This window comes from Pseudophryne corroboree, chromosome 8 (genome assembly GCF_028390025.1).
Source record: "Pseudophryne corroboree isolate aPseCor3 chromosome 8, aPseCor3.hap2, whole genome shotgun sequence".
Lineage (NCBI taxonomy): Eukaryota > Metazoa > Chordata > Amphibia > Anura > Myobatrachidae > Pseudophryne > Pseudophryne corroboree.
In genome coordinates, this window is record NC_086451.1 from 87,937,984 (window position 1) to 87,965,746 (window position 27,763).

The following is a 27,763-nucleotide window of genomic DNA, read 5'->3' on the forward strand; positions in this document are numbered from 1 at the left end:
CGCTTGCTCTCCCAACAGTCCTCTCCCCCCGCCCGGCACTAACTCTCGGCCGAGGCGAGGCAGGAGAGGTATTATCAGTTGCCGGGCGCTCACCGCAGCGCGCATGCGCGCGCCCGCGGGCGCCCGATCTGCTCCCGGGTACGGCGGCTCCCGGAGGGGACGGCCGCCGCCCGCCGGTCCTTGGGTGGCTTGAAGGGACGACCGGTCCCCCACGCCGCCCTCTTCCTGCTGACAAGCTCCTGGCCCCCGGCGGCGATACCGCCCGGCCCCCGCTGCCCACGGCCGAGGATGTAGAGGCCCGAGAGGACGGAGCCCCGTCCCTCAGGCCACCCACAGCCTCCTCAGGGCCCGCTCGGACTTCCGAGCTGAAACGAGCCGGGGCCCTCAATACTCGCCGGGGTCTGGAAGCCATTGTGAGCGGACAGACCAGTGATAAATATAGTTAGGAGGGGGGAAGAGCAGCCACAGGTGATTGATATAGCAGAAGACAAGGGAAAAAACAAAGTTTTAGCTGTCACTGCAGCACTCACCAAACTGGGACAAACCGAGTCACCAAGAGACTTAAAAATGGCTTCTCCTTCCCTATATATATCAAGCCCTCCCCCTCAAAGGCTGTACTTTCCTTACAGCTGGGTCCACCCCTCCCCAGATGTTTAACCCTTTCCTCTCCTATGCAGTCAATCCTCTCTTCATTTCTCATTATTACGGCTGGTCAGGGAGCAACTATTGTGGCAACTGAAGGTAAGCGCCATCTTCCTTATTGTAAGAGTTGTTACTAAGTACAAATAAACGATATTATTTGGCCAAATAGAGCCATAGACACAAGTATACCTTAGCATTTATAAGGGCGCACAGTACATAATACACAACATACAGACCTCTACAAGCATGACATACATACAACTATACTGTCTATATCACACCCTATATAGCGCTAGTTACATACTGAGTGTTATACTAAATATACTGTGTGAGAATAGTACTGGGGTGACATGTGTGACTTACACAGGCCTACTCACCTGTGCCTATAGCAGGTGTAGGTGTGAGCGGGCACCAGGCTGGGGGAACGAGGGAGGTCTCTTACCTCCGTTTTCCCCGGGCAGGCAGCGGCGGGAAGTGGCATCGCGGCGCGCTTCCGTCACGGAGGGGCTTGCATCCGCTGGGATTCAAGCCCCTCCAATCGCGTCGCGGCCATTTGAATTTGGCACCGGGCGTGAGCCAATCGCGGCTCGCGCCCGGTCAGCCAATAAGAAAGGGCCGCGACAAGCCAATCAGGGCACGTCGCATCATAGCTCCGCCCCCTCCCAGCGTCATATAACAGATGCTGCGGAGCGGGAGCAGTCAGTTGGGCGCCGGAGAAGGAGTGGTGAAGAGCTCCAGAAGAGAAGAATACGGCGGAAGAAGGCCTGGCAATGACGGTAGAAGCGGCGGCGGGAAGAAGAGGAAGAGGTGGCCGGAGAAGGAGAAGAAGCGGCGGCGGAAAGAAGAGGAGGTGGAGCCCGGGATCCAGCGCGGAGGTCCGGCGGAGAGTGCTGCAGTGTGTGGGTAGCAAAAGAGCTGACGAAGCTCCCCACTGCAGCCTCTCCCTACGGCCAGGGTAAGCAGCCTCGTGCCAAGCGTGGACTCCCCGTAGACGACCAGGGTGTCAGGCAGTAGGCCTGTGGCCACAGACGGGCAATAGATCCGAGCAGCAGGTAGGAAAAGAGGGGCCCCGCACAATTAAGTAATCCTGGCATTAGGCCGGGATTACTAATTCCCCCCCCAGTAGGCAGGCACTAGGCATGTGACGCAGTAATGAGGGAGTTCACAACCAGCATAAGTAGACTTGGTATTAGGCCAAGTCTACACCCCACCTCCATTTGGCAGGCAGGCACTAGGCCTGAGGCTACAGTCAGGTGCTAGGCCTGTGGCAGTTAGGAGGAAGGCGTCCACAACCAGCATAAGTAGACTTGGTATTAGGCCAAGTCTACACCCCACTTGACAGGCAGGCACTAGGCCTGAGGCTGCAGTCAGGCACTAGGCCTGTGGCACAGTTAGGAGTAAGGAGGCCACAACTGGTACAAGTAGCCTTGGCATTAGGCCAAGGCTACCTCTCACCTGAAGGGCAGGCGCTAGGCCTGCGGCCCTAGGGAGGTGGGCATTAGGCCCGAGGGGTAATATTGACATTTGGCCACGGTAAGGATAGGATTGGGTTGTGATCTCTACTGTAGGGAGCTCTAGTCCGGGGTTGGCACATCGTCACCACTTTGGGGTCTGGAGGAACTGTGGAGAGACTGTCCGGCCTCCCACGGTCATTTCCGTGACTCTAGAGTGTGCGGCACCCCCCCATAGGGGATTGGGTTGCACCAGCACTTATCCTCCAGGCGCGAAGCAGCTGAATCTTCTTCAGACCGGACTAGAGAGGTAATTCACATTTCGTGCTATTGTCATTCTGTCACCCTGTATTTGCTTGTACTGTTTGCTGGAGTTAGATAAAGTAGCTAACCAGGTTGTACTGTTTAGAATTTAAAGTAAATTGGCTCAGTTCCGTTGTTTGCCATTTATTAGTTTGTAGGGAGGCTGCTGTCATTCTCTTTCCAGGAACAGCGACTCACGGCAGGCAAGCTGACAAGAGTTCCAGTGTGAGTATACTCTGTGTGTGTTTGTCTTGGTTCGCATTGAGCGTCGGTTGGCGAAACCCGGCTAGGCCTAGCGGGCTCGCTTTCACCTAGGTGCGCAAGTGCCGAGTAGGTGACGTTTGGGTGGCTGAGGCCCGCGGGCCAGTGATGACATTCACCTAACCGGTGAACGTCGCGGCCACCCCGGTGTGCCAACTTTCCCCGTCGTGGAAGGAGTGGGCACACGGTGACAATGTCTCTTTTCTCTAACGTCCTAGTGGATGCTGGGGACTCCGTCAGGACCATGGGGAATAGCGGCTCCGCAGGAGACAGGGCACAAAAAGTAAGCTTTTAGGATCACATGGTGTGTACTGGCTCCTCCCCCCATGACCCTCCTCCAAGCCTCAGTTAGGTTTTTGTGCCCGTCCGAGCAGGGTGCAATCTAGGTGGCTCTCATAAAGAGCTGCTTAGAAAAAGTTTTTTAGGTTTCTTATTTTCAGTGAGTCCTGCTGGCAACAGGCTCACTGCTACGAGGGACTTAGGGGAGAGAAGTGAACTCACCTGCGTGCAGGATGGATTTGCTTCTTAGGCTACTGGACACCATTAGCTCCAGAGGGATCGAACACAGGCCCAGCCATGGAGTCCGGTCCCGGAGCCGTGCCGCCGACCCCCCTTGCAGATGCCGAAGTTGAAGAGGTCCAGAGGTCCGGAAACAGGCGGCAGAAGACTTTCAGTCTTCATAAGGTAGCGCACAGCACTGCAGCTGTGCGCCATTGTTGTCGGCACACTTCACACCGGCGGTCACTGAGGGTGCAGGGCGCTGGGGGGGGCGCCCTGGGCAGCAATGTATAATACCTTTTTCTATGGCTAAAATACATCACATATAGCCCTTGAGGCTATATGGATGTATTTAACCCCTGCCATATATCGCAAACTCCGGGAGAAGAGCCCGCCGTTTTAGGGGGCGGGGCCTATTCTCCTCAGCACACAGCGCCATTTTCCTGCTCAGCTCCGCTGTGAGGAAGGCTCCCAGGACTCTCCCCTGCACTGCACTACAGAAACAGGGTAAAACAGAGAAGGGGGGCATATTTTGGCGATATTTTTATATATTAAGCGCATATAACAGAAACAACACCTTTTAGGGTTGTTTATATACATTTTTATAGCGCTTTGGTGTGTGCTGGCAAACTCTCCCTCTGTCTCCCCAAAGGGCTAGTGGGGTCCTGTCTTCGATAAGAGCATTCCCTGTGTGTCTGCTGTGTGTCGGTACGTGTGTGTCGACATGTATGAGGACGATGTTGGTGTGGAGGCGGAGCAATTGCCGGTAATGGTGATGTCACCCCCTAGGGAGTCGACACCGGAATGGATGGCTTTAATTATGGAATTACGTGATAATGTTAGCACGCTGCAAAAGTCAGTTGACGACATGAGACGGCCGGAAAACCAGTTAGTACCTGTCCAGGCGTCTCAGGCACCGTCAGGGGCTGTAAAACGTCCCTTACCTCAGTCAGTCGACACAGGTACCGACACAGATGAATCTAGTGTCGACGGTGAAGAAACAAACGTATTTTCCAATAGGGCCACACGTTATATGATCACGGCAATGAAGGAGGCTTTGCATATCTCTGATACTGCAGGTACCTCAAAGGGGGGTATTATGTGGGGTGTGAAAAAACTACCTGTAGCTTTTCCAGAATCAGAGGAATTGAATGACGTGTGTGATGAAGCGTGGGTTAACCCCGATAGAAAACTGCTAATTTCAAAGAAGTTATTGGCATTATACCCTTTCCCACCAGAGGTTAGGGCGCGCTGGGAAACACCCCCTAGGGTGGATAAGGCGCTCACACGCTTATCAAAACAAGTGGCGTTACCGTCTCCTGATACGGCCGCCCTCAAGGATCCAGCTGGTAGAAGGATGAAAACTACCCTGAAGAGTATATACACACATACTGGTGTTATACTGCGACCAGCAATAGCCTCAGCCTGGATGTGCAGTGCTGGGGTGGTGTGGTCGGATTCCCTGACTGAAAATATTGATACCCTGGATAGGGACAGTATTTTATTGACTATAGAGCAATTAAAGGATGCTTTTCTTTATATGCGAGATGCTCAGAGGGATATTTGCACTCTGGCATCGAGAGTAAGTGCGATGTCCATATCTGCCAGAAGAAGTTTATGGACGCGACAGTGGTCAGGTGATGCGGATTCCAAACGGCATATGGAAGTATTGCCGTATAAAGGAGAGGAATTATTTGGGGTCGGTCTATCGGATCTGGTGGCCACGGCAACAGCCGGAAAATCCACTTTTTTACCTCAGGTCACCTCCCAACAGAAAAAGACACCGTCTTTTCAGCCGCAGTCCTTTCGTTCCTATAAGAACAAGCGGGCAAAAGGACAGTCATATTTGCCCAGAGGCAAAGGAAGGGGTAAGAGGTTGCAGCAAGCAACTACTTCCCACGAACAGAAGCCCTCCCCGGCTTCTACAAAGCCCTCAGCATGACGCTGGGGCTGTGCAAGCGGACTCAGGGGCGGTGGGGGGTCGACTAAAGATTTTCAGCACACAGTGGGCGCGCTCACAGGTGGACCCTTGGATCCTGCAGGTAGTATCTCAGGGTTACAAGTTGGAATTCGAAAAGTCTCCCCCTCGCCGGTTCCTAAAGTCTGCTTTACCAACGTCTCCCTTAGAAAGGGCGACGGTATTGGAAGCCATTCACAAGCTGTATTCTCAGCAGGTGATAGTCAAGGTACCCCTCCTACAACAGGGAAAGGGGTATTATTCCACACTATTTGTGGTACCGAAGCCGGACGGTTCGGTAAGACCTATTCTAAATCTGAAATCCTTGAACCTGTACATACAGAAATTCAAGTTCAAGATGGAGTCACTCAGAGCAGTGATAGCGAATCTGGAAGAAGGGGACTTCATGGTGTCCCTGGACATAAAAGATGCTTATCTGCATGTCCCAATTTACCCTTCACACCAAGGGTATCTCAGGTTCGTGATACAAAACTGTCATTATCAGTTTCAAACGCTGCCGTTTGGTTTGTCCACGGCACCTCGGGTCTTTACCAAGGTAATGGCCGAAATGATGGTTCTTCTACGAAGAAAAGGCGTATTAATTATCCCTTACTTGGACGATCTCCTGATAAGGGCAAGGTCCAGAGAACAGCTGGAAGTCGGAGTAGCACTAACCCAAGTAGTACTTCAACAACACGGGTGGATTCTGAATCTTCCAAAATCTCAATTGACCCCGACGACACGTCTGCTGTTCCTGGGAATGATTCTGGACACTGTTCAGAAAAAGGTGTTTCTCCCGGAGGAGAAAGCAAGGGAGTTATCCGAACTTGTCAGGAACCTCCTAAAACCAGGAAATGTGTCAGTACATCAATGCACAAGAGTCCTGGGAAAGATGGTGGCTTCTTACGAAGCAATTCCATTTGGCAGATTCCACGCACGAATATTTCAGTGGGATCTGCTGGACAAATGGTCCGGATCGCATCTGCACATGCATCAGCGGATAACACTGTCACCAAGAACAAGGGTGTCTCTTCTGTGGTGGTTGCAGAGTGCCCATCTGTTAGAGGGCCGCAGATTCGGCATACAGGACTGGGTCCTGGTGACTACGGATGCCAGCCTACGAGGCTGGGGAGCAGTCACACAGGGAAGAAACTTCCAGGGCGTGTGGTCAAACCTGGAGACGTCTCTTCACATAAATATACTGGAGCTAAGAGCGATTTACAAAGCTCTAAGCCTGGCAAAACCGCTGCTTCAGGGTCAGCCGGTGTTGATCCAGTCGGACAACATCACGGCAGTCGCCCACGTAAACAGACAGGGCGGCACGAGAAGCAGAAGAGCAATGACAGAAGCTGCAAGGATTCTTCGCTGGGCGGAAAATCATGTCATAGCACTGTCAGCAGTGTTCATTCCGGGAGTGGACAACTGGGAAGCAGACTTCCTCAGCAGACACGACCTCCACCCGGGAGAGTGGGGACTTCATCCAGAAGTCTTCCACATGATTGTGAACCGTTGGGAAAAACCAAAGGTGGACATGATGGCGTCCCGCCTCAACAAGAAACTGGACAGATATTGCGCCAGGTCAAGAGACCCTCAGGCAATAGCTGTGGACGCTCTGGTAACACCGTGGGTGTACCAGTCCGTGTATGTGTTTCCTCCTCTGCCTCTCATACCAAAGGTACTGAGAATTATACGGCTACGGGGAGTAAGAACAATACTCGTGGCTCCGGATTGGCCAAGAAGGACTTGGTACCCGGAACTTCAAGAGATGCTCACGGAAGAGCCGTGGCCTCTACCGTTAAGAAGGGATCTGCTTCAGCAGGGACCTTGTATGTTCCAAGACTTACCGCGACTGCGTTTGACGGCATGGCGGTTGAACGCCGGATTCTAAAAGAAAAGGGCATTCCAGAGGAAGTTATTCCTACCTTGATTAAAGCCAGGAAGGAAGTGACCGCACAACATTATCACCGCATTTGGAGAAAATATGTTGCGTGGTGTGAGGCCAAGAAGGCCCCAACGGAGGAATTTCAATTGGGTCGATTCCTACATTTCCTGCAGGCAGGATTGTCTATGGGCCTCAAATTGGGGTCTATTAAGGTTCAAATTTAGGCCTTATCGATTTTCTTCCAGAAAGAATTGGCTTCAGTGCCTGAAGTACAAACCTTTGTCAAAGGTGTACTACATATACAGCCCCCGATTGTGCCTCCAGTGGCACCGTGGGATCTCAACGTAGTTTTGGATTTTCTCAAATCCCATTGGTTTGAGCCGCTCAAATCGGTAGATTTGAAGTATCTTACATGGAAAGTAACCATGCTACTGGCCCTGGCTTCAGCCAGGAGAGTATCAGAGTTGGCGGCTTTATCATACAAAAGCCCATATCTGATTTTCCATTCGGACAGGGCAGAACTGCGGACGCGTCCTCAGTTTCTGCCTAAGGTGGTTTCGGCTTTTCACTTGAACCAGCCTATTGTGGGGCCTGCGGCTACTAGCGACTTGGAGGACTCCAAGTTGCTGGACGTTGTCAGAGCATTGAAAATATATATTTCAAGGACGGCTGGAGTCAGAAAATCTGACTCGCTGTTTATCCTGTATGCACCCAACAAGATGGGTGCTCCTGCGTCTAAGCAGACGATTGCTCGTTGGATCTGTAGCACAATTCAACTTGCACATTCTGTGGCAGGCCTTCCACAGCCTAAATCTGTAAATGCCCACTCCACAAGGAAGGTGGGCTCATCTTGGGCGGCTGCCCGAGGGGTCTCGGCATTACAACTTTGCCGAGCAGCTACGTGGTCAGGGGAGAACACGTTTGTAAAATTTTACAAATTTGATACTCTGGCTAAGGAGGACCTGGAGTTCTCTCATTCGGTGCTGCAGAGTCATCCGCACTCTCCCGCCCGTTTGGGAGCTTTGGTATAATCCCCATGGTCCTGACGGAGTCCCCAGCATCCACTAGGACGTTAGAGAAAATAAGAATTTACTTACCGATAATTCTATTTCTCATAGTCCGTAGTGGATGCTGGGCGCCCATCCCAAGTGCGGATTGTCTGCAATACTTGTACATAGTTATTGTTACAAAAATCGGGTTATTATTGTTGTGAGCCATCTTTTCAGAGGCTTCTTCGTTGTTATCATACTGTTAACTGGGTTCAAATCACAAGTTGTACGGTGTGATTGGTGTGGCTGGTATGAGTCTTACCCGGGATTCAAGATCCTTCCTTATTGTGTACGCTCGTCCGGGCACAGTACCTAACTGAGGCTTGGAGGAGGGTCATGGGGGGAGGAGCCAGTACACACCATGTGATCCTAAAAGCTTACTTTTTGTGCCCTGTCTCCTGCGGAGCCGCTATTCCCCATGGTCCTGACGGAGTCCCCAGCATCCACTACGGACTATGAGAAATAGAATTATCGGTAAGTAAATTCTTATTTTCCCCTAGCTGTCGTCCCTCCAGGCTGGGTCCGCTGACTATGCCGGTGTCCAGGGGACAGAAGACCCTTATGTTCCTATAGACACAGGTAACTAACAGTGATGAAAGTCAGACATATATGTGCTATGTGTTAGTAATAGGGATCAGTGGGGACAGGGATGGCATCTGTGTGTGTGAGGGGGGTAAGTTACATCTGCTGGCAGCAACTGGGTGAGTTTGGGGCATCATTTGCCTAGTATTGCCTAGGGCTGGAGCTAGAGACTGAAGACAAGAAGGAATCTGAAAATGGAAAAATCTATTTTGTTAAAATCCACGCACCCTGGGAGGTCCTCTCCACCTACGCGGAGGTGCTGAACATTAAGGTGCCCATTAAGGAGAATGACCTGGACGACAAAGCTGGCAACCCTTTGAATTACGTGTTGAAGCTCTGCAGACTGCCGGACAAAGTCATGAACCCGGAGCCGGACTATTTCACCGCCCCATTCAGCAAGCAGCGACAGGAGCTGTTCCTCATCCATGATGAGAACACGTTCTTCTCCCCGGCCACCAGGAACAGGATAGTGTATTACATCCTCTCCCGCTGCCCGTATGGAACATCAGAAGATAAGAGAAAGTTTGGACTGAAGAAGCTACTGAGCAACGGGACTTACAACGCCACCTTTCCACTCCATGATTGTCAGTACTGGAAGAAGTCTCCGGAGGAGAAGTGCGACAATGAGCGCTACACCCTGTACAGTCATTGGGCTAGGTTTGGCAAGTTTTACAAAGAGCAGCCTCTGGACCTCATTAGGAAATATTACGGAGAGAAGATCGGAATCTATTTTGCCTGGCTGGGTTTCTACACGGAAATGTTATTTTCTCTAACGTCCTAGTGGATGCTGGGGACTCCGAAAGGACCATGGGGAATAGCGGCTCCGCAGGAGACTGGGCACAAAGTAAAAGCTTTAGGACTAGCTGGTGTGCACTGGCTCCTCCCCCTATGACCCTCCTCCAAGCCTCAGTTAAGATTTTGTGCCCGAACGAGAAGGGTGCAATCTAGGTGGCTCTCCTGAGCTGCTTAGAGTAAAAGTTTAAATAGGTTTTTTTTATTTTCAGTGAGACCTGCTGGCAACAGGCTCACTGCATCGAGGGACTAAGGGGAGAAGAAGCGAACTCACCTGCCTGCAGAGTGGATTGGGCTTCTTGGCTACTGGACATTAGCTCCAGAGGGACGATCACAGGCCCAGCCATGGATGGGTCCCGGAGCCGCGCCGCCGGCCCCCTTACAGATGCTGAAGCAAGAAGAGGTCCATAAATCGGCGGCAGAAGACTTTCCTGTCTTCATAAGGTAGCGCACAGCACTGCAGCTGTGCGCCATTGCTCTCAGCACACTTCACACTTCGGTCACTGAGGGTGCAGGGCGCTGGGGGGGGCGCCCTGGGACGCAATGAAAATACCTGAAATGGCTAAAAATACATCACATATAGCTCCTGGGCTATATGGATGTATTTAACCCCTGCCAGTTTTCCAGAAAAAAGCGGGAGAAGAGCCCGCCGTGAAGGGGGCGGGGCCTATCTCCTCAGCACACAGCGCCATTTTTCCCACACAGCTCCGCTGGTAGGAAGGCTTCCAGAATCTCCCCTGCGTCCTGCACTACAGAAACAGGGTAAAAAAGAGAGGGGGGCACTTATTTGGCAAAATAACAGATATAAGCAGCTATAAGGGATAGACACTTATTGTAAGGTTGTCCCTATACATATATAGCGCTCTGGTGTGTGCTGGCAAACTCTCCCTCTGTCTCCCCAAGGGGCTAAGTGGGGTCCTGTCCTCTATCAGAGCATTCCCTGTGTGTGTGCTGGGTGTCCGTACGTGTGTGTCGACATGTATGAGGAGGAAAATGATGTGGAGGCGGAGCAATTGCCTATAATGGTGATGTCACCCCCTAGGGAGTCGACACCTGAATGGATGGCCGTAATTAAGGAATTACGTGACAGTGTCGGCACGTTACAGAAAACTGTTGACGACATGAGACAGCCGGCAGCTGTTAGTGCCTGTCCAGGCGTCTCAAACACCGTCAGGGGCTATAAAACGCCCGTTACCTCAGTGGGTCGACACGGACCCAGACACAGACACTGACTCCAGTGTCGACTGTGAAGAAACAGACGTATTTTCCAGTAGGGCCCACACGTTACATGATCACGGCAATGAAGGAGGTTTTGCACATCTCTGATACTGCAAGTACCACAAAAAAGGGTATTATCTATGTGGGGTGTGAAAAAACTACCCGTAGTTTTTCCCGAATCAGATGAATTGAATGAGGTGTGTGATGAAGCGTGGGTTTCCCCCGATAAGAAACTGCTAATTTCTAAAAAATTATTGGCATTATACCCTTTCCCGCCAGAGGTTAGGGCGCGTTGGGAAACACCCCCTAGAGTGGATAAGGCGCTCACACGCTTATCAAAACAAGTGGCGTTACCGTCTCCTGATACGGCCGCCCTAAAGGAACCAGCTGATAGAAAGCTGGAAAATATCCTTAAGAGTATATACACACATACTGGTATTATACTACGACCAGCAATCGCCTCAGCCTGGATGTGCAGTGCTGGGGTGGCTTGGTCGGATTCCCTGACTGAAAATATTGATACCCTGGACAGGGACAATATATTATTGACTATAGAGCATTTAAAGGATGCATTCCTATATATGCGAGATGCACAGAGAGACATTTGCACTCTGGCATCAAGAGTAAGTGTGATGTCCATTTCTGCCAGAAGAGGATTATGGACGCGACAGTGGTCAGGGGATGCGGATTCCAAACGGCATATGGAAGTATTGCCGTATAAAGGGGAGGAGTTATTTGGAGGCGGTCTATCGGACCTGGTGGCCACGGCAACGGCTGGGAAATCCACCTTTTTACCCCAAGTCACCTCGCAGCAGAAAAAGATACCGTCTTTTCAGGCTCAGTCCTTTCGTCCCCATAAGGGGCAAAAGGCCACTCATATCTGCCCCGGGGCAGAGGAAGGGGAAAAAGACTGCAACAGACAGCTTCTTCCCACGAACAGAAGCCCTCCCCCGCTTCTGCCAAGTCCTCAGCATGACGCTGGGACCTTACAAGCGGACTCAGGCACGGTGGGGGCAAGTCTCAAGATTTTCAGCGCGCAGTGGGCTCACTCGCAAGTGGACCCCTGGATCCTGCAGGTAGTATCTCAGGGGTACAAATTGGAATTCGAGACGTCTCCCCCTCGCCGGTTCCTGAAGTCTGCTTTACCAACGTCTACCCCCGACAGGGAGGCGGTATTGGAAGCCATTCACAAGCTGTATTCCCAGCAAGTGATAATCAAGGTACCCCTCCTACAACAGGGAAAGGGGTATTACTCCACGCTGTTTGTGGTACCGAAGCCGGACGGCTCGGTGAGACCCATTTTAAATCTGAAAGCCTTGAACACTTACATAAAAAGGTTCAAGTTCAAGATGGAGTCACTCAGAGCAGTGATAGCGAACCTGGAAGAAGGGGACTACATGGTGTCTCTGGACATCAAGGATGCTTACCTCCATGTCCCAATTTGCCCTTCTCACCAAGGGTACCTCAGGTTTGTGGTACAGAACTGTCACTATCAGTTTCAGACGCTGCCGTTTGGATTGTCCACGGCACCCCGGGTCTTTACCAAGGTAATGGCCGAAATGATGATTCTTCTTCGAAGAAAAGGCGTCTTAATTATCCCTTACTTGGACGATCTCCTGATAAGGGCAAGGTCCAGAGAACAGTTAGAGGTCGGTGTAGCACTATCTCAAATAGTTCTATGACAGTACGGATGGATTCTAAATATTCCAAAATCGCAGCTGATTCCGACGACACGTCTGCTGTTCCTAGGGATGATTCTGGACACAGTACAGAAAAAGGTGTTTCTCCCGGAAGAGAAAGCCAGGGAGTTATCCGACCTAGTCAGGAAACTCCTAAGACCAGGCCAGGTGTCAGTGCATCAGTGCACAAGGGTCCTGGGAAAGATGGTGGCTTCTTACGAAGCGATTCCATTCGGCAGATTCCACGCAAGAACTTTTCAGTTGGATCTGCTAGACAAATGGTCCGGATCGCATCTTCAAATGCATCAGCGGATAACCCTGTCTCCAAGGACAAGGGTGTCTCTCCTGTGGTGGTTACAGAGGGCTCATCTCCTAGAGGGCCGCAGATTCGGCATTCAGGATTGGGTCCTGGTGACCACGGATGCCAGCCTGAGAGGCTGGGGAGCAGTCACACAAGGAAAAAAATTTCCAGGGCTTGTGGTCAAGCATGGAAACGTCACTTCACATAAATATCCTGGAACTAAGGGCCATTTACAATGCCCTAAGTCAGGCAAGGCCTCTGCTTCAGGGTCAGCCAGTATTGATCCAGTCGGACAACATCACGGCAGTCGCCCACGTAAACAGACAGGACGGCACAAGAAGCAGGAGGGCAATGACGGAAGTGGCAAGGATTCTTCGCTGGGCGGAAAATCATGTGATAGCACTGTCAGCAGTGTTCATTCCAGGAGTGGACAACTGGGAAGCAGACTTCCTCAGCAGACACGATCTTCACCCGGGGGAGTGGGGACTTCACCCAGAAGTCTTCCACATGATTGTAAACCGTTGGGAAAAACCAAAGGTGGACATGATGGCGTCTCGCCTCAACAAAACACTGGACAGATATTGCTCCAGGTCAAGGGACCCTCAGGCAATAGCTGTGGACGCTCTGGTAACACCGTGGGTGTACCGGTCAGTGTATGTGTTCCCTCCTCTCCCTCTCATACCAAAAGTACTGAGAATCATAAGAAGGAGAGGAGTAAAGACTATACTCGTGGCTCCGGATTGGCCAAGAAGGACTTGGTACCCGGAAATTCAAGAGATGCTCACGGAAGACCCGTGGCCTCTACCTCTAAGACAGGACCTGCTTCAGCAGGGACCATGTCTGTTCCAAGACTTACCGCGGCTGCGTTTGACGGCATGGCGGTTGAACGCCGGATCCTGAAGGAAAAAGGCATTCCGGAGGAAGTCATCCCTACCCTGATCAAAGCCAGGAAGGATGTAACCGTACAACATTATCACCGTATTTGGCGTAAATATGTTGCGTGGTGCGAGGCCAGGAAGGCCCCTACGGAAAAATTTCAACTGGGTCGATTCCTGCATTTCCTGCAAACAGGACTGTCTATGGGCCTCAAATTAGGGTCCATTAAGGTTCAAATTTCGGCCCTGTCGATATTCTTCCAAAAAGAACTAGCTTCTGTTCCTGAAGTTCAGACGTTTGTCAAGGGAGTACTGCATATACAGCCTCCTTTTGTGCCTCCAGTGGCACCTTGGGATCTCAATGTAGTGTTGGGATTCCTAAAATCGCATTGGTTTGAACTAGAGATGAGCGGGTTCGGTTTCTCTGAATCCGAACCCGCCCGAACTTCATGGTTTTTTTCACGGGTCCGAGCAGACTCGGATCCTCCCGCCTTGCTCGGTTAACCCGAGCGCGCCCGAACGTCATCATGACGCTGTCGGATTCTCGCGAGACTCGGATTCTATATAAGGAGCCGCGCGTCGCCGCCATTTTCACACGTGCATTGAGATTGATAGGGAGAGGACGTGGCTGGCGTCCTCTCCATTTAGATTAGAAGAGAGAGAGAGAGAGAGATTGACCTGATTTACTGGAGCTTAGGAGTACTGTAGAACTGTAGAGAGTGCAGAGTTTACTAGTGACTGACCACAGTGACCACCAGACAGTGCAGTTTTATTTAATATATCCGTTCTCTGCCTGAAAAAAACGATACACACAGTGACTCAGTCACATACCATATCTGTGTGCACTGCTCAGCCCAGTGTGCTGCATCATCTATGTATATATATCTGACTGTGCTCAGCTCACACAGCTTATAATTGTGGGGGAGACTGGGGAGCACTGCAGTGCCAGTTATAGGTTATAGCAGGAGCCAGGAGTACATATTATATTAAAATTAAACAGTGCACACTTTTGCTGCAGGAGTGCCACTGCCAGTGTGACTGACCAGTGACCTGACCACACTGACCACCAGTATAGTTAGTAGTATACTATATTGTGATTGCCTGAAAAAGTTAAACACTCGTCGTGTGACTTCACTTGTGTGGTGGTTTTTTTTTTTATTCTATAAAAAACTCATTCTGCTGACAGACAGTGTCCAGCAGGTCCGTCATTATATAATATATACCTGTCCGGCTGCAGTAGTGATATATATATATTTTTTATATCATTATTTATCATCCAGTCGCAGCAGACACAGTACGGTAGTTCACGGCTGTAGCTACCTCTGTGTCGGCACTCGGCAGTCCATCCATAATTGTATACCACCTACCCGTGGTTTTTTTTTCTTTCTTCTTTATACATACATACTACTACATCTCTTTATCAACCAGTCTATATTAGCAGCAGACACAGTACAGTACGGTAGTCCACGGCTGTAGCTACCTCTGTGTCGGCACTCGGCAGTCCGTCCATAATTGTATACCACCTACCCGTGGTTTTTTTTTCTTTCTTCTTTATACATACATACTACTACATCTCTTTATCAACCAGTCTATATTAGCAGCAGACACAGTACAGTACGGTAGTTCACGGCTGTAGCTACCTCTGTGTCGGCACTCGGCAGTCCGTCCATAATTGTATACCACCTACCCGAGGTTTTTTTTTCTTTCTTCTTTATACATACATACTACTACATCTCTTTATCAACCAGTCTATATTAGCAGCAGACACAGTACAGTACGGTAGTTCACGGCTGTAGCTACCTCTGTGTCGGCACTCGGCAGTCCGTCAATAATTGTATACCACCTACCCGTGGTTTTTTTTTCTTTCTTCTTTATACATACATACTACTACATCTCTTTATCAACCAGTCTATATTAGCAGCAGACACAGTACAGTACGGTAGTCCACGGCTGTAGCTACCTCTGTGTCGGCACTCGGCAGTCCGTCCATAATTGTATACCACCTACCCGTGGTTTTTTTTTCTTTCTTCTTTATACATACATACTACTACATCTCTTTATCAACCAGTCTATATTAGCAGCAGACACAGTACAGTACGGTAGTTCACGGCTGTAGCTACCTCTGTGTCGGCACTCGGCAGTCCGTCCATAATTTTATACCACCTACCCGAGGTTTTTTTTTCTTTCTTCTTTATACATACATACTACTACATCTCTTTATCAACCAGTCTATATTAGCAGCAGACACAGTACAGTACGGTAGTCCACGGCTGTAGCTACCTCTGTGTCGGCACTCGGCAGTCCGTCCATAATTGTATACCACCTACCCGTGGTTTTTTTTTCTTTCTTCTTTATACATACATACTACTACATCTCTTTATCAACCAGTCTATATTAGCAGCAGACACAGTACAGTACGGTAGTCCACGGCTGTAGCTACCTCTGTGTCGGCACTCGGCAGTCCGTCCATAATTGTATACCACCTACCCGTGGTTTTTTTTTCTTTCTTCTTTCTACATACATACTACTACATCTCTTTATCAACCAGTCTATATTAGCAGCAGACACAGTACAGTACGGTAGTTCACGGCTGTAGCTACCTCTGTGTCGGCACTCGGCAGTCCGTCCATAATTGTATACCACCTACCCGTGGTTTTTTTTTCTTTCTTCTTTATACATACATACTACTACATCTCTTTATCAACCAGTCTATATTAGCAGCAGGCACAGTACAGTACGGTAGTCCACGGCTGTAGCTACCTCTGTGTCGGCACTCGGCAGTCCGTCCATAATTGTATACCACCTACCCGTGTTTTTTTTTTCTTTCTTCTTTATACATACATACTACTACATCTCTTTATCAACCAGTCTATATTAGCAGCAGACACAGTACAGTACGGTAGTTCACGGCTGTAGCTACCTCTGTGTCGGCACTCGGCAGTCCGTCCATAATTTTTTTCTTTGCGTCATGTGCTGTTTGGGGAGTGTTTTTTGGAAGGGACATCCTGCGTGACACTGCAGTGCCACTCCTAAATGGTCCCGGTGTTTGTGTCAGCCACTAGGGTCGCTAATCTTACTCACACAGCTACCTCATTGCGCCTCTTTTTTTCTTTGCGTCATGTGCTGTTTGGGGAGGGTTTTTTGGAAGGGCCATCCTGCGTGACACTGCAGTGCCACTCCTAGATGGGCCAGGTGTTTGTGTCGGCCACTAGGGTCGCTTAGCTTAGTCATCCAGCGACCTCGGTGCAAATTTTAGGACTAAAAATAATATTGTGAGGTGTGAGGTATTCAGAATAGACTGAAAATGAGTGGAAATTATGGTTTTTGAGGTTAATAATAATATGGGATCAAAATGACCCCCAAATTCTATGATTTAAGCTGTTTTTTAGGGTTTTTTGAAAAAAACACCCGAATCCAAAACACACCCGAATCCGACAAAAAAAATTCGGTGAGGTTTTGCCAAAACGCGGTCGAACCCAAAACACGGCCGCGGAACCGAACCCAAAACCAAAACACAAAACCCGAAAAATTTCAGGCGCTCATCACTAGTTTGAACCACTCACCACTGTGGACTTGAAATATCTCACATGGAAAGTGGTAATGCTGTTAGCCCTGGCTTCAGCCAGGCGTGTATCAGAATTGGCGGCTTTATCCTATAAAAGCCCTTACCTAATTTTTCATACGGACAGGGCAGAATTGAGGACTCGTCCTCAATTTCTCCCTAAGGTGGTTTCAGCATTTCACTTAAACCAACCTATTGTGGTGCCTGCGGCTACTAGGGACTTGGAGGATTCCAAGTTGCTGGACGTAGTCAGGGCCCTGAAAATATATGTTTCCAGGACGGCTGGAGTCAGAAAATCTGACTCGCTGTTTATCCTGTATGCACCCAACAAGCTGGGTGCTCCTGCTTCTAAGCAGACGATTGCTCGTTGGATTTGTAGTACAATTCAGCTTGCACATTCTGTGGCAGGCCTTCCACAGCCAAAATCTGTAAAAGCCCATTCCACACGGAAAGTGGGCTCATCTTGGGCGGCTGCCCGAGGGGTCTCGGCTTTACAACTTTGCCGAGCAGCTACTTGGTCAGGGGCAAACACGTTTGCTAAATTCTACAAATTTGATACCCTGGCTGAGGAGGACCTGGAGTTCTCTCATTCGGTGCTGCAGAGTCATCCGCACTCTCCCGCCCGTTTGGGAGCTTTGGTATAATCCCCATGGTCCTTTCGGAGTCCCCAGCATCCACTAGGACGTTAGAGAAAATAAGAATTTACTTACCGATAATTCTATTTCTCATTGTCCGTAGTGGATGCTGGGCGCCCATCCCAAGTGCGGATTGTCTGCATTACTTGTACATAGTTATTGTTACAAAAATCGGGTTATTGTTGTTGTGAGCCATCTTTTCAGAGGCTCCTTCTGTTATCATGCTGTTAACTGGGTTCCGATCACAAGTTGTACGGTGTGATTGGTGTGGCTGGTATGAGTCTTACCCGGGATTCAAAATCCTTCCTTATTGTGTACGCTCGTCCGGGCACAGTATCCTAACTGAGGCTTGGAGGAGGGTCATAGGGGGAGGAGCCAGTGCACACCAGCTAGTCCTAAAGCTTTTACTTTGTGCCCAGTCTCCTGCGGAGCCGCTATTCCCCATGGTCCTTTCGGAGTCCCCAGCATCCACTACGGACTATGAGAAATAGAATTATCGGTAAGTAAATTCTTATTTTATGCTGCGGTTGTGGGATTTTTATGCTTCCTTTATGGCTTGGTAACCATGGATGACAGCAACAGTAGTAAAGAAATCTGTGATAAGGACATTGGCGGTCAGATTATCATGTGTCCTTTATGCGATCAGAGATGTGAGTTCTGGAGGCTAAACTCCACCTGTGAACCCTCGCAGTATTCTCATTTGTTTGATAATGTGGCAACGCTTTTCTTTGCAATATTCATGGAAATATGGGTAACTTTGTTCCTGGAGTTTTGGAAGCGGAGACAGGCCAGGCTGGAGTACGAATGGGACTTGGTGGATTTTGAAGAAGAACAGCAGCAACTTCAGCTAAGACCGGAATATGAAGCCAAATGTACTCAGAAGAAAAAAAATCCAGTCACTCAGGAGCTGGAGCCTTACCTGCCCGTAACTAGCAAGGTAGCACGGTTCTGCTTCTCTGGAACCATGGTGCTCTTCTGGATCACCCTGATCAAAGCCAGCACGATCGCGGTTATAGTGTATCGGCTGGCCGTCTATGCTGCGTTCGCCAGTGTCATGGAGAACAACGACACGCTGGAACCCATCAGCGGATTGCTGACCCCGCAGCTGGCCACCTCAGTGACCGCGTCTTGTCTGAACTTTATCATGATCATGATCCTGAACTTCCTGTATGAACGCGTGGGGATCTGGATTACCGACATGGAAATCCAGAGGACACACCTGGAGTACGAGAACCGCCTCACCATGAAAATGTTCCTCTTCCAGTTCGTCAATTACTATTCGTCTTGTTTCTACGTGGCGTTCTTCAAGGGCAAGTTTGTGGGTTTCTCCGGAGAATACACCTATATGTTCAGCCGCTGGCGCAATGAGGAGTGCGATCCGGCCGGCTGTCTGATAGAACTCACCACTCAGCTCACTATCGTCATGGCTGGAAAGCAGATCTGGGGGAATATTCAAGAGGCCCTTGTTCCGTGGATGATGAACTGGTGGAGGAGACGGAAAACCACTCACAGCCCAGAGAATTTATACAGCCGCTGGGAGCAGGACTACGAGCTGCAGGTGTTTGGTCCTCTGGGCCTCTTCTATGAATACCTTGAAATGGTAATTCAGTTTGGGTTCATCATGTTGTTCGTGGCGTCTTTCCCACTGGCGCCGCTTCTCGCTCTGCTCAACATCATCCTGGAAATCCGCGTTGACTCCTGGAAACTGACCACGCAGTTCAGGTGCCCGTTTGCGGCCAAAGCCCACAGCATCGGGGTGTGGCAGGAGATCCTGAACGCAGTGGCCATTCTGTCCGTGGTGACGAATGCTTTTATTGTCGCCTTTACTTCCGACATGATCCCCCGCCTGGTGTACTATTACGCCTACTCGGAAAGCGGCGATTCGGGTTATATCAGCAGCAGTCTGTCCGTTTTTGATATCAATGATTTCAATAACATCAGCATGCCGCTGGAGAATATAATGAATGTTACATTTTGCAGGTACAGAGACTATCGTTATCCTCCTGACCACAAGAAGAGATACTTACACACCATGCAGTTCTGGCATATACTGGCTGCAAAAATGGCATTTATAATAATTATGGAGGTAAAAACACCATCTTCATGCTTGTATATCTGTGTCTCTCATCTCTCTCTGGCTACACTTTTCACACCCCAAGGAAGTTTGTCTGCACATGTCTGTGACCCTTCTTCAATGCAAAATAACCTCTGTTAATTAGCTGAACTTCTGATTGCATACCTCCCCCTTTGCGAGCTGATATAGGCCCTCATTCCGAGTTGATCGCTCAGTTTTTCGTTCGCACAACATATTTGCAAAGTTGCGTTAGTGTAGTAAATTTGCGAACATCTGCCCCCAACGTATTTTTGCTCTTTCGTACGCAGTATTACACAAAGTGGGCGTACGCCAAATGACATCGCAGCAATGCGAAAACATCGCAGCAATGCGAAACCATCGCATTAACACATACTTCATCGTAAAAATACTAAGTTGTAGTAGATTTACACATTTATCATTAAAAGTGCTCACTTTTGCGGGCAAACGCACCACAATGGGTTTTTTTTACTATTAAGTGGAATAACACCTTCCAATTAAAAGTCCACAAGCCCTCCTCAATTACAAATCCAATTAGTGAAATGAATTGTAATGTTCATGATCAATTAAGTCTTTTTAAAATACCTGAAGAACACTTTGTAGCCATAATTGTACCTAAACTTTTTTTGAAATTTAATATAAATATAGATGTTTGCAATGTGCTTGGTCTAATGTTTTTATTTTTATTTTTTAAGTAGAGTTTTAGTATGTGAATGAAGGTGTTTGCATGTTTATTTAGACAATAACAACATATGTATTTTTAACATTTTAAACAAACTTACGTTAGATGTATGAAATGTTTAAGGTAATAAATGTATGTTCTTCAATCTGCTGTTACTTTATTGCATTAATAAATAATAAACACCCGCTTAACTTGTAAAAAAAATGTATTTTATTTTATTTTTTTGGTTTTTTTATAATATAAACATTTTTTTTTTTTATAAACAAAAATTAAAACAACGTTTGCATTTGGTCAACAAGACCCAGCAAGGCCTGGAGATGTATCCTCATGTTCCCAATAATGTCGGCAAAAGATGTGGGATCTCCAACGGCAACATCTGAAATTAAGAGATAACATAAACATTAATAACTTACTCACATTACTTATTATACAAGCAAGGCACAAAGCACACTTTAATGCAGGCATGTCCAAACTGCATCCCTCAAGCTGGTGTGAAACTACATATACCAGCATGCCTTGACTAAGTTTTGGGGCCAGGGAAAGCCAAAGCTGTGTCAGGGCATGCTGGGATGTGTAGTTTCTCAACAGTTGGAGGTCCGCAGTTTGGACAGGCCTGCTTAATGGCAAAGTTACTACATCATGGCTGTTTTATGGTACAATCATTAGCCGAAAAACACACAAGCCTGCTCAGGGTTTTTTATTAAATTTTTCCCGTTTACGAGACCATGGGGTACATTTACTACTATGTGAGTTATATTTAAGATGGAGCGTTGCCCATAGCAAACAAGCAAAAATAAGAATATTATCTTGTAGAAGTGGTTCCCCAATTGTAAAGTATAATCTTATTGGTTGCTATGGGCGACATCCCATGTTAAAGATAACTACCATCTTCATCAATGTTACACCATGTTGGCATTCATTTACATCTGGAGTGTATTTTTTTTTTTTTTATGGGTTTGGTCCTGCATCATCACACTGCATATCAACATCTTCAGAAGGACAACAGATCCTAGTATGCCCACACTCCCTGAAAGCTGACCTTACTAAATAAGGTCAAACAGGTTTGACTTTATCCAATAATCATTTTGTCAGTGTAACTTTCACACCCCAAATCAGTGTGTCATTAGGCTGCATAACAAAGTGAAGCATGTGATTTGTAAGTGCAAATATTAAGACTACACAGGCACAAGTGTAAAAGACCAACAACATACTAAACTCCACTCAGGTCTAACTGTTTCCCTGAAAACCTAACACATATAAACCCTGTTGTCCTGGCAACCCTGTCGACCTAATGAGTGTCGACCTAGAGTGGACACACAAAACATTGCACACATAAACACTGTACATATAATGACACTCACCAAAATGTAAATACAACATGTAGACCATGAAGAATAACACAAATATTTGTCCTTGGTACAAGAATTCCAACAGTACAACACTGCATGTTTTGGCATTGTAAGTGTAAGTAGGTAATCATTTTTGGAGAACATGTTAAAACACTTACTTTCCTCTGCAACATGATGGTTGCCAGTTAGTTCATCAGGGGCTTCTTCTGCCCACTCACTGGGTGGGGAAGGCGGCTGGATGGGGGAAGGAGGAGGGATTGGGGAAGGAGGAGGGATTGGGGAAGGAGGAGGGATGGGGGAAGGAGGCTGGATGGGGGAAGGAGGCTGGATTGGGGATGTAATTTCAGAGGGTGGGTCTGATTGAGAGGGCGAGGGGGGCGGAGAGAAAGTTAAGCCAATAGAGGGTGAGGGGGGCTGAGAAGGTGAGTTTGAATTTGAAGGAGAAGGGGTATGGGAAGGAGGAGAAGGGGTCACAGAAAGAGATAGAGAGGTGGTGTGAGAAGGGGAGTGGAAAGTGGAGTGGGCCTGGGAAGCTGAGGGGGACTGGGAAGCTGAGGAGGACTGGGAAGCTGAGGGGGACTGGGTAGCTGAGGGGGACTGGGAAGCTGAGGGGGACTGGGTAGCTGAGGGGGACTGGGAAGCTGAGGAGGACTGCGAAGGGGAGGGGGAGTGAGAAGGGGAGGGGGACTGGGAAGGGGAAGGGGGCTGAGAGGTCTGCCGTTGTTCTCGTCCTATAATGATATTTTTGTCAACATTTATTTTGCATGTTAAAATACATACTAAACAATTCGAAAAATCACTGTTCTGTTCCATGTAAAAGACTGTGGTTTGTTTTTCTTAAAAATACACATTTTAAAAACCTCATCATGTTGCCCACAGCAAACAAAATGAGTCAAAACTTTTACTTTGAAGCTCATTCCTTAATCTATTCCATTGAGTCATATTGATTGGTCTAGGCAACATCATCAGATAACTATTCAAGGCACCTTATTATATAGACAGCACTGATCAAGTATTTGGGTACAGTTTCCTGCCTGGTTATTAATTCTGGAAAACATGCACTTGTTTGGTGACACTTTGCTACAGTCAGTACTGTTTGCCCTAACCACACACACTGTCCTATGTTAAAAAAATGGACAATCAGCGTTGCAATTAGCCTACCACTTAGTGTAAATTTCTTAAATTTTTGCTAATAATTTTATGTAATGTAACTTACTGCATGCATGCATAGCCCGTATTTGCTGGCGGATCTCCGCCAACAGCTCTGGCGTCCTCCTGCGGAGATCACTCCATCTCCTCTCTAGTTGGATGATTGTCCGCCTGCTGCGGACGCGAGTCCGCAGCAGGCGGCGGACCTCCGCGTAGGCCTCGCGCTTAACCCGATTTGGGATGAAGCGCCCAACGCGGCCTACGCGGCGATCCATCACCGCAACCAGGACGCGGAGCTCCCGCCTGGTGAAAGGTGCAGCACGCATCATGGCAATGGCGTTTTCCTTATTTGGGCATATATTTATAGTGTCTGTTAGCATGTGATTGGTCAAAAATCTATGTTGTCATTTCTAATAACTTTATTGATCTTTGCAATGCTGTGAAAAGCAGAGTGTTATTTCGCACGAGCGGAAATACGCATTCGCATTAGCAAAATTTTTACATAAAAAAAAAAAAAAAAACACAGACACAGAGACACACAGTTTTGTAAAAAATCAAACAAATATCTGTGTACTCACCACAGTTTGTGTGATCATTCAGCTGGACAGTCACAAAGTGGGCAACATTCAATTTCATTTGTTTGTGTGTTTGTTTAAATAATCAGGATTTTAGGATATAAAACAAATAAGGACACTATTTAGCATCATCACATTTTTTTTATTTCTAATCTAAAATTGTAAGCTTAACGTGTTAACGGATTTTTAGTATAAAAAATATTACACATTCCAAAACACCAAAAGCATTACACAATGACCTTACAATATCAAACAAAATGTCAACATTACAAATAATACATAAGCATACTGTGATTTTAATTTTGAAATAAAAGATAATATAAAAACACTATACCTGAAATATTCCGCAACAATGCTTGCCCTGACTTGGCTCCCCCTCCGTGTAACACTCCCCCCACTGAAGTGTCGAACAACCCCTGGCTCCTCATCAGGCAATTCCTCTGTCTGAGGAAGCTCTACGCTACTCCTTACCGCGATATTGTGTAGTATTGCGCACAGAACCACTAGTTTACTTGCCATCTCCGGCGAATACATGATGTCGCCACCAGTGCGGTGGAGCACACGAAACCGCCCTTTAAGGACCCCAATTGTGCGCTCCACCAGCTGCCTAGTGGCAGTAAGCGCGGAGTTAAATGCCGTCTGTGGTCCTGGCCTGGGATTACGGTAAGGAGTCATGAGCCAGGGGGTGCAAGGATATCCACGGTCTCCTGTTTGATGAAAAACCAAAATTAGAAATAGTAAATTTTGTTAATTTTAAGAAATTTTGAAATAAATATGTGCAACAACTCACCCAATAACCACATGTCTGCTCGTTGACTTGATCTTAATCTGTGCCATATCCCTGATTGTCTAATGACATACGCATCATGGGAACTTCCAGTAAACTTTGCGTTCAGGGAAAGGATCTGGAGGGATGGCCCACAAACAACCATTACATTCAGAGAATGAAACAGTATCCTGTTTCTATAAATTTCTTCATTATGTTTTGGTGGCTGAATAGCTACATGTGTGCCATCCACAACCCCAATAACATGTGGGAAGCGACTACCACCTTCCGCAAATTGCCGCTTCACCACATCTAGGGCACCAACATCCAAAGGCATAGCAATAAATTGCTTCACACGCTTGAGGAAAGCCTGGCAGACACGCCGCAGGACCTTACTGAACTGGCCCTGCGACATGCCAACCAGGTCTCCAACCACATGCTGGTAAGACCCTGTTGCCAAAAAATGTAACACAGCAAGGAATTGTGTCAATGGTGGTATTGCTGTAGGATACCGAATTTCAGACTCCAGATCACTCTCTATTATGGAGAGAGTGTCTAGGATTAGATGTGGTGGCAGCCTGTATCTACGTACAACCACATCATCTGGCATCCCAAAAAGTAGGACACGGGTTCGGAAAATTGGTGGCCTAGCACGCCTCCGTTGCCTTGGTTGATGAGGAGCCGGTTGTGGTTGTGGGGCTGGCGGTTGGGGTGGGAGTGCTGGCGTGGGTTGGGGAGGTAGGGCTTCGGCTGCGATAAATATAGACATCACACACTTTTATAAAAAAAAAAAAATGTGGAATAAGACAAAAACAAAGTCCAAAAAATATGCAAACAACAAAATTGTACAAAAAGGGGGTGTCAACTTACTGCAGGAGCGTAAGACATTTTTTCTGGGTTCAATTCAGGAACAAAAAGAATATTATCACAAAAAAGAAAAACAACATTATTTTTATAATGAAAGCTACATATGTTAAATTGTAATTGTTAAAAATACTATTATTTTAAAAAACAGAACATCAAACACATCACAAACACCTACTACAAAATTATGAATAATTGTTTCTAAAAATTAAAAAAAAAAAAAAAAAAAAGTTAGCCCTTTAGTAGCTAGTCCAGCCAAGAACAACACTACTTTGCTGATCAATCCAGGTAAAAAACATAACATTTATTATCAAGATGGAAAACAAACATAATCAAAACACTTTGAACAAACACAAACAGGCACCAACACAGGCCCAGGAAACTTACCTGATCCCAAATAAAGAAAGGAACTCTTTGTGTTATATAGCACACAAAATAAACAAAATAGACTTTGGTTACGTCACCAAAAACAAATCTCCTACAAGAGAGCAAATATGACAGTCAAAAACAACATACAGACCATTAAAACAAACAGGCACCAACACAGGCCAAGGGAACTTACCTGATCCAAAATAAAGAAAGGAACTCTTTGTGTTATATAGCACACAAAATAAACAAAATAGACTTTGGTTACGTCACCAAAAACAAATCTCCTACAAGAGAGCAAATATGACAGTCAAAAACAACATACAGACCATTAAAACAAACAGGCACCAACACAGGCCAAGGGAACTTACCTGATCCAAAATAAAGAAAGGAACTCTTTGTGTTATATAGCACACAAAATAAACAAAATAGACTTTGGTTACGTCACCAAAAACAATTCTCCTACAAGAGAACAAAAATGTCAGTAAAAGCAATGAAGCACAGGTTTATTTGCAAAAATGGACTAGCAAAATATATATGTTTAAAAAAGAATAACAAACAATCAACATAAAATAAACACTTTTAAATCAAAAAATGAACTTCAAGACGAATTCCAGAATACTCACAAACGAAAATTCGCCGACAAAATGCTACACTGTCTATATTCTAAACGCAAACGAAAGGACAAATGTATGCTTGACAATTACTCACTCTGAAAATTCCTATAGCACCTTCACGCACAAGCCAACAAACTCAAGTGAAAGAAACTCCAAACTACCTACACTCACAGCGTGCAAAGTAGGCCCTTAAATAAGCAGTGCAATCATTAACCAGATTAACAGTGTACACCTGTGTGAATTAACGCTACGCACGTAGGTATATAAGCACACACCTCGGCGTACACACGTCATCGCAAACATGGCTTCTCGTGAGCAAATCGCAGCAGAGATGGACCGCATTGCAGAGCAGCAGATGGCATTGCAGAAAAAACGCCTAGATTGCCAAAGGCGCATGTTGGAATACGCCTCTGCGGATGTTGAAGAGGCAGGACCTAGTACTCTGCAAATGTCTGCTTCTGAACCACAACAATTGAGTGGGGATACCCTGCCACACACACATAGTGACCAAACTGAGGGAGAATTGGCTTTAGCCACACAAACACAACAGACAGAAGCTGCTAGTGAGGAGGAAGATGGTGATGACCAACAAGAAGAAACCTCACAGGCTACCTCCAGACGGAAGAAAAGACAGCCTGCATTCACTAAGAGGGAGTTGCGTGTCTTGGTCACGCAGGCCATGTCCAAAATACATAGAGGCCCAAAAAACATGGGGGCTGCTTCAAAAGATCGCATCTGGAGAGACATCACAAAATCTGTGAATGAAGTTGGCTCTGTCGTCAGAACATCGCAGGAAGTGAGACGACGGTAAGTGCATCTTGACAGTCCTTTTTCTGTGCTAAGTTGACTAAAAAATGTAGTTACATGTGATGTTATGTCTAGCAAACACAAGCAGAACATGTGTGCTATATATTTACTTAGACCAATAATAATACTCAACTTTGTCCCTCTTTCACAATACATATGTAGGTGGGCCGACTTCAAATCCCGCCTGAAGGCAAAGAGGGCTGCGGAGTGGAATGCCTCAAGGGCTACAGGGGGTGGACCACCTGTCGCTGTGGAGTTTACTGACTTGGAGGAGATGGCGATGGCCTGTGTCAGTTATGAGGAGGGTCAAGGGGTGTCTCATATGGACACGGACCTGCCTGAGATTCTGACGGGACATGACTTGGAAGGTAAGTTTACACATTTATTTGTCTGTAATTTGAACTGTATTTATAATAATAAACTAATTTTGTATCCAACTTTTTCCCCACACATTCTTCTATTTGCTTGCCACAAAACACAGCACAGGGGGGTGATCAGTTTGAGTCACAGGACGGTTATGTGGTTGAGGCTGAGGTGGAGGGACCTAGTGGGTCTGGCAGTGTGGGCCAACAAATCCCACCTCTGCAGGTTCCTACTGGCCCCCCCACCCAACCCTCTGCTATCCCGGAGATCCTGCTTGAAATCGCTAGGTATGGTGAGAGCCTAAATACGTTTCAAGACGGGGTCATCCGGAAGGTAAGCCAGATAGCTGTCCGGCTCACTGAGCACCGAACCTGTGTTGAGCAAGGTGTTGCTCAACTCTGCCAAGGTCTGGCAGAGATCAGGCAGGGCCAAGAACAACTTGCCTC

At 47.4% G+C, this 27,763-nt stretch overlaps 1 protein-coding gene and 1 long non-coding RNA gene across 2 annotated transcripts; one reads left to right on the forward strand and one right to left on the reverse strand.

Annotated features, from left to right (window-relative positions):
• The first annotated feature begins 1,321 nt into the window (after nt 1-1,321).
• On the forward strand, nt 1,322-19,902 carry LOC134949771 (anoctamin-5-like). The gene is made up of 4 exons (XM_063938508.1): nt 1,322-1,537; nt 8,544-8,622; nt 8,781-9,384; nt 18,192-19,902. The coding sequence occupies exons 1-4, from the start codon at nt 1,322-1,324 to the stop codon at nt 19,900-19,902; spliced, it is 2,610 nt and encodes an 869-aa protein (XP_063794578.1).
• Nucleotides 19,903-20,768: 866 nt separating this feature from the next.
• On the reverse strand, nt 20,769-23,666 carry LOC134947515 (uncharacterized). The gene is made up of 3 exons (XR_010182593.1): nt 23,538-23,666; nt 21,969-22,541; nt 20,769-20,837 (listed from the first exon to the last, which is right to left on the reverse strand). It is a non-coding gene; the product is annotated as an uncharacterized LOC134947515 (long non-coding RNA).
• Between the last annotated feature and the right edge of the window lie 4,097 nt (nt 23,667-27,763).

Bases quoted from the DNA above. Each gene is read 5' to 3' on its own strand.
- LOC134949771 (XM_063938508.1), top strand. From the start codon at position 1,322: ATGCTGCGGAGCGGGAGCAGTCAGTTGGGCGCCGGAGAAGGAGTGGTG. The intron at 8,623-8,780 runs GTAACTAACAGT...AGTATTGCCTAG, and splicing joins TTATGTTCCTATAGACACAG to GGCTGGAGCTAGAGACTGAA. The intron at 9,385-18,191 runs GTTATTTTCTCT...ATTATCGGTAAG, and splicing joins CTGGGTTTCTACACGGAAAT to TAAATTCTTATTTTATGCTG.